The sequence below is a fragment of the Microplitis demolitor genome, chromosome 7 (assembly GCF_026212275.2).
Source record: "Microplitis demolitor isolate Queensland-Clemson2020A chromosome 7, iyMicDemo2.1a, whole genome shotgun sequence".
NCBI lineage: Eukaryota > Metazoa > Arthropoda > Insecta > Hymenoptera > Braconidae > Microplitis > Microplitis demolitor.
Window position 1 is genome coordinate 6,149,543 of NC_068551.1, and position 12,815 is coordinate 6,162,357.

Here is a 12,815-nt window from a genome sequence, read left to right on the forward strand (position 1 = left end):
ATATATATTCAAAATTATAAGCTTCTTTTCTATGATTAACTTTTTGACGTATTTTATTCCAACTAAACTTTGAATTAATTAAATATTCAAATGCGTTAACATAAATTTATTTAAAATAATTTTATTTAACTTTTAATTTCCACAAAGTTTTGAAGTTGCGTTTAAAAATAATCGAATACAGGTTGCAATATATTATTACTGGAAATTATAATTTATTTAGTGGTTACGATCATCAAAGTTATGTAAACTAGCAATTTTTTTTGCGGATTAATTCGCGGATGTTAAATTTCCGCATTGGCTTTTCAGTTAACTCATTCGATGGACTTTATCCTCACTCTATAAGTATAATGTTTTCTTTTATCTTCCTCTATAAAGCTCGTGGAAAACTTTTTAGCTTTGTTGGATAACAGAGATTTTTAACTTTTAAACTAGTAAACTTTTTTTTCCTTTTACAAACTAATAAAACATAATAAATTATTTCATATAAAATATATGTAAAGACTATAAAAATGTAAGCTCATATTGCTGATTTGCCGGATAAAGAAAAAAAAAAAAAAAATAAAAACAACTACAATGTTATGGAATAAAATTATATAGTAGATAAAGTTTTTATTGATTGCCATTATGTGTATAAAAAAAATTCAAATTTATTCAAGTAATGTTATTTTATGAAGGGAAAAGTAGAGAATTTGTATAGAATGAAATACAATATATTTATACATTACATACATGTATATTTGAATGATTTTAAAAACCGTTTTTTTTGTCAGCAGTCGATTAAAAAAAAATGTAATTGATAAAAAAGTATTCTTTCCAAAGTTAAAATTTTTTAGCTCAGTTCCAAAAGGTGCGAAGAGTCAGTTTTTAGTATTTTTGTAATTTCAATCGAAAACCAAGACCCTAAATGTGTTGAATAACACGCTTTGAAGAGGAATAGGGAAAACAAAGTTTATTTGTCGATTTTATATAGTTCTAGAATTAAAAATCGTGATCATTGATCGATTGACATATTCGAAGTATATTTTTCTGTTCACAAAAATATATTATTGAATGTTTTTGTACACTGTTACATTCTGGGGTATTACCCCACAATAATTAAAAATATAAATAAATTTATATTAATAATTTAAATGTTCAGGTTTGACATTATTAGGGTATCTATTGACCCCAGACGTGTCCTTCGTCGATTATTAGTGATTATGAATTTTTACAATATTTGATTAGGACCGAGGTCCGGTGACTTAGATGTTCTGTCTTCTCAGATCCAGTACAAAAAATTATAAAATTATAAATCTTCCAACGTCACATCTCAGGTTACCCTAGCGAACGTCGTCGAGGGCCGGGTCGCATGCCTGGTCATGAGTTTAGAATACGGGCCACGACGGTGTCCGCGGAAATCGCTTATCTGCTGTAGTTGCTCTGTTGAAGAATTTTTCTTTATCAAAGCGACCAAAGTTTTATTATATATCACCAAAAGAAATTTTAAAATTTTTATATAAATATAATTAAAGCCAGAACATAACAACACCAAGAGAAAAAAATGTATATTTTTAAGAAAAAATGCTTAATTTTATTTTAGTTACTAAAATGGTGCCAAGCAATTATTTTTTTCTATTAAGGGGGGGAAAGTGTCTGAGATACAAAAAAAAAAAGAACATACTTTCGTTATTTTTCTTTTCAGAGTTTCTTTTTCATTAACATTCTTAAAACTTAAGACATTATTAAGCAACATTCCAAGAATATTGTTCTAAATTTTCATAAAAAAATATTGAAAAATAAGCCAGTGGTAGTGGGGAGAACCGAGTCACTTAAAAAAAAAAGTCTCCATGCCGTGGGCAGGATAACTCGTGACTGCCTCATTTGAAATAAAAAAACCAAAGAGATTTCTTTCGTGCATAATTTTGGATTTGAACGAAGAAATAAACAAAATATTCATTTTTGAAATTTTGGTAATGGTACAATCGAAAAACTCTGATTTTCGTCAAAAAATTGTTCCTTTTGTTTTTTAAAAAATAAGTAGTTATTGAAAAAGAAAATAAATCCTTTTTTGATTTTAGATGAAGCAGTCAAAATTTATCCTGACTACCGCATGGAGACTTTTTTTTGAAGTAACTTGTCTCTCCCCACTTAGTCCACTTAATTGGACTAAGTGGACGAAGGAGATTGGTTTTTGATATTTCTTATTAAGAATTTATCGCCCTTTAATTTAATACCAGTCATCATAGGGTTTTACATTAATAAATTGAAGTTTTTTAATGAAAATACACGGTGTCTCGGCATCCCTATTGTTATTTTATTATTTATTTAAAAAACGCGGCCGAATTGAGCTTTCTTATTATTATTTTCGTGATCTACGGAATTTTTTTATATATTATCAATAAAAAAAAATCTGGGCGTCGGTTGAACCTGCGGGCCAGCCCCAAAACTTCCCGCTGTTTTCGACCTCAAAGAGCTCGAAAACATTAGTGTAGATATATTTTCGAGCTCTTTGAGCTCGAAAATGCTATCACATGCATTGTTTTTTTACGATCTTTTCGAGCTCTAACAAGTTACCTGTTATGCTGAAGTTTGAAAATTTAAGAATCGAAAATCATCAATGAAGCGGTTTTTAAAATTTTGTTCCTGATTATGTTCAGTAAAATAAGTGTATTGAGGCAGAAATCAATGTCAGGGATCAAAATCAAGATTCAAATAAGTTTTGACTCATGTAAGAAACAATAAAATATGAAATATCCGACAAAAATATTAAAAACTACGTTTTATCGATTTTTTTGTTGATAATATGATTTAAACTGAAAACCAAGTTCGATGACATTATATGATCAAAAGAAACCATAAAAAAGATGAGTTGGTATGATATCAGGCACATTTTAGTACATTATATTATGATTTATCCGGAAAAAATAACATGAAATGTTATTTTTTTAACTTTTCAACGCCGATATCTTTTGAACTAATCAATCGATTTTGATAGTTGACGTGGCAATCGGCGCGTTTTATTGAATTCTAGAGCTGATTAAAATTTGAAATTGATCGCGTCAGTCGTTTCGAAAATATTTAGAAAAAACCGTTTTTCACCATTTCTTTCTCCCGCGATAACTCTTGAACGAATTATCCGATTTTGATGTTTGAGGTGACAATCGACGCGTTTTATTGAGTACTAGAGCTGATTAGATTTTGAAGTCGATCGTATTAGTCGTTTCTGAGAAATCAATAAAAAACTAAAAAAAAAATTTTTTTTTTTTTCGTAATTCGCCAATATTTTCGAGTCTATTTGATCAAATAATCTGAAATTTTCAGGAAAGTTGACGGCCAACAAGCTCTTTCGATTGACACCTCAACCATCCAAATCGATTTATTAGTTAAAAAGCTTCCTAGGACCTCAAAACGTCGACATCTGATGAAAACTCGATTTTCGAAAATCGGGGTGAAAACAATAACTTCCCGAAATTTTTGAAAATCGTCGATTTTCTTAGCGGGAAGTTAAAAATCCAGTAGTTAATTTCCCCCTACAACACTTGAGAGTAAATTGAGTGGACTAACTGCCACTAGCTTATTTTTCAATATTTTTTTATGAAAATTTAGCAGAATATTTTTGGAATGATGCTTAATAATTTCACAAATAGTTGCTGCATTTATTTGTATATAAAATAATAATTTTTCTTTCGATTGTAAAAAAACAATCTCAATTGAACTAATTTTTACCTTTTAAAATTCAAAATACCGAAAAATGATGTGTGCGCACTTTAAAAATACAGGATTATCCTTATGAGTAGAGTTCTGCTTGATTTTCATTAACAAAGTACTGTATAAGTAACACTAGGGTGAAATGATTAACACAATAATAAATGAAACAAAAAAAATTATATGACTGAAGATAATAAATAATCTTCCAATACTCTACGTAGATCCATTCACTTGTCGTCATTAAATGATACTAAATAAGTTGTAATTTTTTCTGAGTTTTTGTACACAATAAGACCATGGTTTGATTCACCCCAGAAATAATTGAGGTTAAGATTAAAAGGTTTATGGAGTTATTTTTAGTAAGTAATTGATATTTTCCTAAACAATAAAGAGAATCAAACTTTTATCTTTATTTTGTCACCACGCTCATTTCACCCAGCTTGTGTATATATATATATATATATATATATATATATATATATATATATATATGTGTGTGTGTGTGTGTGTGTAAAAAACGCATAATTAGATTTAATATGATGATTGGTTTATTATTAGCCAATGGAATTCTTAAGTAGCCAATCTTAGTACTCCTTTGTTAATATACATTATATTAATATAGATATTAAGTTAATTTCCAAGTGCAGAAAACTACTCCTGATTAAACAAAGCGATTTACTCAATGATGAATGTATGTCTACATAGACGTTGACATTGAATTGTATTGAATCATTTCTAACCGTTTCGAATTGTTTTTTTTTTAATCAGGGACTAAATAAAGATCAATTACAAACGATGTAAGCTAATTGTGTCTAGATATAGGCATTTTCAAAACGATACGCGGCTAGAAATTTTTGAGTACACCTGCTTGGGACCCGATTGGGTCACTCTATGGGGACCATACATTGGGATGTAACGCAGAATCGTACGTAGGCCCCGATCGGGTAATCCCTCTTCACCCCTAGTTAGGTAAAATCTACGTATTTTCGAATTAACGATCCTTATTAGGAAAAAATATTAAATTACGAAAGAAAAAAAAAATAAGAAAATTTTAATTAGATCCGAAATGTGATCTAATGTCTTAGAAGCAGTACTTAGAGGAAGAATATATAATTGTTATTAATAACTTTATTTTGTCTGGTCTTCAAATTAGTATTTTAATTGATAGAAAAAAAAATTTATAAATTTAAAAAAGAAAAATTTTTACTAAATTGTTAACAGTATTGAACTGAATCAATACCATAAATCACATGAATCTAAAAGGAACTAAAATTTCTATCTTATGAAGTTACATGTTAAGCGGATATTTGAATATGCATTTCGTTACATATTGATTCACTTTGACTTTGTAAATACACTTTGATTGGCTTTGAATGCTTGTAAAAATGATACAAACTACTCTATTCGATTGATTTATAAAACATATATTTTATTCGTACAAATAAAAATGGTTTATCATTTTTTACTCAAAAAAAGAGCATTCAATTATTTGTTACCTGATTTTAATTTTCAAAATATTTTAAATTGAATACCTTGTTTTTTCAATTCATAGAAAAGCCGTTCAGTATTTGAGACTTTTCAATTAAGTTTATTAATAATAATTAATCTTCCAATGAATATGTAACTTTTATTCGAAAGTGAAAATTATTTTTATAGAAGATTCTCATTTATTATCAAGAGATTATCACTCATCTATTCAGTTATTTCGAGATATACTAATTAATATTATATCACTGTATAGATTGATATTGCTACTCATCTATTTATATCAAATAACTTTGAATGCGTCATAAATCGAATTGCACCAGTATATATATATATGTTAGGCTGGGCCAAAAAAATCGACTATTTTTTTTTCTTTCGATACTGTGAAAATATTATTCCTGATGACCAAAAAAAATTATTGTGCAAGTTTGAGCCCTTAATTTTGATATTAAGAGATGTATCGTTACGACTATTCGTTTTTTGAAAGAATTTTCATTTTTTACCCAAAACTCGTAAATCATTTGTCTGAAAAATTTGAGCAATTTATATTCTTAAAGGAAAGTGAATTCCCTACAAAAAATCTCTCTTAGTAAATTGACATAAAACGAGCCGTTTCCTTGTAACCGTGCCTTAAATATTGATTTGTTTTTTAAATTCTTTGTTTCTATTTTGGATTTTCGTAACTGCTAGAAATATTAAAATTTTTTCTAGTCAAGATACATATTTTTGAAGGAAATTTAATGCTCTACAAAAAATGTCTCTTAGCATTTTTCGCTAAATTCAAGTGTTGGGGGCCAAATAAAACATTTTTTTGTAAATGTTTATTTATAGCATCTAAAAGAAAAATGTGGAGTAAATTAATCGACCCGAGTAGTCCATCTATTTTAGAATTGCAGCCAAAAAAAAAGGAATCGTTCCTAATGTTTATTTTACCCTTAACTCAGCCTTTTTGCCTATTTGTAATAAAGTAACTTAAATAATAAGCCCAAACAAAATTTTTTTTGTCAAAATTTCGAAATGGTCTTACCATTTGTGATGGCCAATTTACTCCATATTTTCTCTGGGAATTATAGATTAACATTTACAAATAAAAAAAAATTTTATCAAAAAATTAGTAATTCGTAATAATTTTTAAAAAAAGATTTCAACTCAAATTAAAAAATTTTTTTGGATAAATATGATCATTGGCTCATTCAAGTAAACAAATAACTAATATGTTATTAGAAAAAAAAAAAAATATATATATATATATATGTATATATATATATGTATAAATGACTCTTACCTCCCCTCCAAAGTTAGCCCAGTCACCGAGACCACTCAGTCCGGCCGACCTCTGCCTTCTCCTGTACTGACTCGCGTATCCAGGATCCCTTTGTGCCGCCTCTTGCGCTGCTGCCAACCTGAAGCATTAATAAAAAAAAATAGCTATAATACCATCGTACATACAGAGATTGGTATGGCATAAAAAAAAAACATGAGAAAAAAAAAATCGAGGACATGAAGACATTGTTGGTAGGCTCGGTGTGACGACCTAGAACTGGTTAAAGAGTAACTCGGCTCAGATACACAGATGATATCAAGATATAGTATGTCAGTGTATGGCGATTACTTAAAGCCTTTGTCAATACGTCGATTTTGTTGTAGGGAGAAGTTAATTATTATATACCGAAAGAAAATAGAGATAAAAAACGTGATTAGTTGTGAAGAGAGCGAAATTAGTTTTAACAGTAAAATAATTTTTTTTTTTTTCATCAAAAGTAATACGTAGTTATATTTTACAATTAAAAAAATTTTTCGCAATGTTAAATTTAATAATTATAGTCACTATTCGATGCATTATTATGGTCGTTACTATATAAGTTTATTGGCAACAATTTGGATGGTTAAAATCTCGTCTCAGTAACTACATATTGAGTGAATAATTCCGAAATCTTTGCTAGGTAAATTAAATTTTAGGTACTCAGAATATTTTATAGAAAATTAATAGTACTTTGCATAGCGGGTGAGCTAAGAACATTGTGTTAGACGGATAATTACTTAGCCTAGGTGCTATACGCCATACTTTATTCAACAAATGTCTGATTTTTGCGAATTATTATATCAGCAAAGTAATCCCTAAATCAGGTGAGGTTATATATGATACTAGTTCTTGACTGAACATCTAAGTTAGTCGAGTCGTTTCCAAAAATACCATTGGTTCAAAATTTTATATATGTATTTATATGCATGTTATCATTTTATCATTTATTCATTGACATTTTTGAAATTTAGCTATTGCGTTCTCCTATTTTTTTAGTAAATCTATGAAACTGTTCGAATTCATATTATTGCTGTGTAACACTTTTAAAATCAAAACATTTTAATTCAAGCAATTATATCTATTTTTTTGTATTGAGAATATATAAATAACCTGATAGATCATTTACAAAAATAATATTAAATATGATAATAATATAGCTATTTTAAATATTTTAATAATTTTATTCTCTATAATGTATCTCTTATCGTAAATTGTCAAGATTTCTCGGTAGGTTCATTTAAAAGATTGAAGTAACCAAATAATAAGAAATCTACTTCCATTTTGGCTGCCGAATGACTTTTTTTATTTTACTTAAATTAATAAAAAATAACCAACGTATTTATGCAGATATTTGAAAAATTTGTGTTAAATTTAATACAAATCACATGTCCTAAACGGTCCACTCAATTTTTTTTGTTAATTTAACACATTATTCATGTCCCGGGTCAAAAATAAAACTTGGTTTAGACTTGGTCGTCTTAAATCGTGACTAAGTAAGACCAGTGAAGTCAAAACCAAAGCGAATTTGCGTAAGTTTATTTTTGAGAATGGTCGTTAGTGACTTTAGAGAGGAATGTGATTATGCATTCAAATGAGTTTGTTTATGACCCCCATAATCAAACACTATTGAAGAACACAGGGCGCCATTTGTTGTTTATGCAAATTATTAACCACCGATCGGTAAACGGCCATTTAGGATTTGCTTTGCAGATATGATAAGGCCCGATAATCAGGCATACGTTGAACAAACAAATTAATGAGTTTAATACATTGAAATTCTAAAAAAGACGTTGTCTGCTCCGTATAGAATATTATTTTATTCTGAAGTGACTGTTTGTTTACTGTTCAGTGGGTCACAAATAGAATAACAAATAATCATAGAGAGAATTGAACGAAATAGAAACACTAAGAAAAAATATACTTTGTTTACCCTGATTACACTATGCTTTCTACGTTTTACATATGTTTTAAATAAAATTAGACTAATTTTAAATTCCTATGCAAATAAAATTTTTTCGTTTTCAAGTAAAATAGGTTATCTTAAGCAAAATTATCAGAATTTGGTTTGTTTTTCTTTTTAATAAAATTTAATGTAGATAATGATTCACATGCAATTTTTTGAACTAAATTTGATTTGTTATGAGCTATAACTTATAACTAATATAATTTAAAAGTGAAAACGGAAAAAAATTCTGTTGAGGTATTTAAAAGTATTACACCGAAAGAAAAATATTGTTGTAATAGAAATACTTTTAGGTTATAGTAACCATCAATAGGTTGGAAAATCGTAGATTGTTAATGTAGCAATACTTTATTTGCGTAAAGGTTAGATTGCCATTTGACCTATACAATGTTTTGTTAAATCAACTATCTGTATAGGTGGTTGCTACGGCAATACGTACTGTTATATTAACAATACGTATTGATATATTTACAATCCGGATTGCTATATTAACCATCTGAATTGCTATAATAGCTATCTATAAGAATCGTTAAAACGATACCAAGTATGGGGAATATAACCAAAGAATACGGTTGAATTGACAATACTTTTATTTAAAATTGAAGACAGTTAATGCAGCAATCTAATATAGTCAATTTAAGGTAGTTTGGCACTCACATCCCAAGTCAAAAAAAATGACTTTTTTTTTTTTACAAGTAATGAAACAACTGTTTTCATTAATTATCATTATAATCAATATTAGTAATAATTAAGACAAAATCAATATTTATTAAAATTAAATAATTATAATTACAAAATTTACATTGACTAAAACTAGAATAGTTTTTTAAGACACTAAGTGCGATCAAGTGTCTCTTGTATGAAACTCCGAGTGCTTTAATTTTTAAGTTATACGTAAAAGAAACTGGACTCTATTGATTATATTTTAGTCGGTGACCCAACGGAAACTTAATTATCCCCTCATTCGTTTCTTGAATTGCTCTCCTAAATAGCAATCATTCCTACTTGAATTTAACTTTTTACCCATGAATTTTCATATCTATCCCCAAGCTCGAGTTTTCTCAACCACTTTTTTTAGTTTTCATTTTTTTTTTTTTTTTTTTTTTTTTTTTTTTTATTATTCATCGCTCGTCGCACACTCGGCAGTGGCCTCGAGTAATTCATACCCAGTAATTTGGGTTATTTTTAACCGATAGAGCACCCCTTTGTTTCACTCACAGTGCGCTAGCGTGAGCGCAACGGTCCTTTGTTATATAAATTGGTTGTACAGCCGCGACGATTACGCGACCAGGCACGACGTTTAATATTCTAAGTGCTTTTCGTTCTCTGCTTGCGATGAGTCAACTTTTTAAATAAATTCATTTGTAAGAGAAATCTTTTAACTATTACTATCTAGTACATAAGCTATTAAATATAATAGACTTGTCATTTTTATTATTTGTTTCATCCAACTGTTTTTTATAAATTAACTTTTTTCGAGCATTTTTCATTGTTTTTATGATTAATGGCTTATCAGACAAATTTTTCCATAAACCAATAAAATATTTCAAGTATGGAAATTTTATTTTTATCCAACTTTTAATATGTTTTGTAACTAGACAATTGTTTTAATTTCTCCAGTTTTCAGAAAACTAAATTGTACCACTGGGACATTGATCTGAATGACCTCTTTTAAGTATTCACGATAATTTTTTTTTTCCTGGTTGCGTTGAATGATTTATTACATGAAGAGCAAAAAACTGTTCCGAAAATTAAAGTAATTATTTTTTTATTCTAAAAATAGGGGAAAAAAATGTTTCAATTATTCATTGAATGAAATTTTTCAAAAATTAATAAGATCATTTTTTTCTAAATCAATTAATCGGATTTCCATAAATCTGTTAAAAATTTTTCGTAGACAATTTATTAATAGATGCTTGTTTATTTATGAACACGTGAGACTGAACAAAATTAGCAAATAAAATTTCGGAAAAAAATTTTTAAATTGTAAGAAATTTTAGTGAAATCAGTAAATTTTGATTTTTAAAAATATTTTTAGGGCACGAGTATTAAAAAAAAGTATTTAAAGTTTTATGATTTTTTTTTTGTTGAATCGAATGTGAATTTATTTTACTTAACTTGAACGAATCTCTACTGAGTTTTCAATATATTTGATAGAAAAAAAAAATTGATTAAATTTTTCATGGGCCCCATTTTACCCCAACGATCTACTCGATAAAAAAATCATTTTTCATGCAAGTTACCAGGAACCCGTTGAACTTCAATCACTTCTTATCGCTCCGAAATCTGGAGTACATGTAAAATGATAAAAATTGGACGATGAAAGAAACAACTTTACACTTGACTTCTGAAGTAGCCTGTAGTACTTCACTTTTCCTTAAGTATTCATAAAGAAATAATAAATTTTAATAATAAAATACTGATAAAAACAATTTTGCAGAAAGAGCAGCGCTGTTAGGTTACAGTGACCATCTAAAGTTTAAAATATTGTAAATTGCTAATACTCTTGAAAATTTGAAGAAAATCAAGAAAATTACTAGATATGGTTTCAATGACTGATTATGGCACGACTCATGATTCATGCGAAGCATCAGAGAGTGCTTTACGATCGAAAAATTTTTTTCGCCTCACTTCGGCAATTTTACTGCTCTTATGAGAATTCAAAATTTTTAGAACGTCTTTAGAAGAATCTACCTTCCATTTCGGCTGCTAGATGGAATTTTTTTATATTTTTGCAATTACATTGAGTACATAAATAATTACAATGCAAATTAAAATTAAATCTGTGTCATTCCGAAATCACTTCGCTCAAAAAAATAAAAAAATGTTCCGCATGCGGAGTGAATTTTTTTTGAAAACTCCGGAACTCCAAGCGACAGAGTGAATTCGGATTGAAATAAAATCCGATATATCCGGTAATATAACTAAATACACGGTAAGAAATGCATTGTTCAAAACCATGCTGGTATGGTCTCAAAACAGATACTAAGATAGTATGCGAAATATTCCAAGACAGTATTGTAACGAGTCCCAGAAGTATGGCGTTATTTACTATACTGTATAGTACTGGAGCTATTGTATTGCTCACGCATATGCATAGCAGGCAGGGCAAAACAACATGGCCCTGATACCCATTCTACAATGCTGAGGGTACAATGTTACTAGTTTTTCCCGCCATAATTTTCGTTGCGTCAATCAATGTATACTATCGTATTGCCGCCAAAACTATATAGATGTCGTTAGACTAAGTTTATCTGCCAGAAGCATTGTGGATACGGCAACGCAGTAAGGGCCTGACGGCCATACTGACATTGCGGCGTCCACGCCAACTATCGCCAATGTTACTATTCCCGCAATGGTCGAATCATCTATGCATACAATTTTACAACGTATAAAAATCTTCGATACCATACAGTATAGCGTTCACGCCCATAGTGGCATAGTGATATCCACAAAAAATTTCTTACCATGTAGTATAGGTAAATTGACAATTCTTTCATTCGAAAAATACAATTTAACGATACACTTTTATGACAACTATCTATCATTAGCAATACTTTTGGCGGTTATGATAACCACATTTTTTTTCAGTAATATCAATTTTTCGTTAGTCTGTGTTAAGAAGTTATAAGAAAATTAAATAAGTTAATTAGTGAATACTAATTCTCAACAAAATAAAAAATATAATATGCTCTAAAATAGTGATAGCAATAAAAAGACCTTGAAGAGTACCTTGAACTTGACTAACGTGGTCTACCACAAATTAATGTATTACGGTAGTTCTCTGCAGCTAGAAAGGAAACTAAAGTGGACGAATGCGAGTGAATGAGATATTTTAAAAAAATACAATGAGTTGATATACATAGAAGAAATTAAAGTACCGGCGTAGGGTTACTTTTTGAGTTTTTAACTTAATTAATCACTTCATTTTATGGTATGCAGTAAAAAAAAAAAAAATTCGCCCTCGATAATTTGTCCTTTGGTCGAAAAAAATTAAAAATCTTTCTCGATAGCCTTCTATTATAAAATAACGTCGCATAGCCTCGGGGGAATGCAAATTACATTCTGGCGTAAAATGCTCTCGCGTGATTCCGACCACGGAAATTTTACAATCCCATGTAGATGGATTGTGCCACGCGTTCAATTACTTGCCAACAATCTTATATACTTCCTCTAATACTTGAAATCGTTCACTGTTATTTACTTAATAGCAATATCAACTACCATTAGTTTATTATATTAAAATAACTTTCGACGTTACATAAATAATCTTAATAATATTAATACGTCATAGTATAGCCGGTCAAAAGCGGGACGCTAAAGAAAAAATTCATTTTTTTAAGTTATACTACATTATACTCTTTTTGTTACTATAAA

At 28.9% G+C, this 12,815-nt stretch overlaps 1 protein-coding gene across 1 annotated transcript in view; it reads right to left on the reverse strand.

Annotated features, from left to right (window-relative positions):
- LOC103576100 (voltage-dependent calcium channel type A subunit alpha-1) overlaps positions 1–12,815 on the reverse strand; it is a 165,049-nt gene that overhangs the window by 87,058 nt on the left and 65,176 nt on the right. The window contains exon 2 of the mRNA XM_053740947.1: positions 6,458–6,575. Coding sequence (XP_053596922.1) covers positions 6,458–6,575 — 118 coding nt within the window. The remainder of the gene's footprint in view (positions 1–6,457; positions 6,576–12,815) is intronic.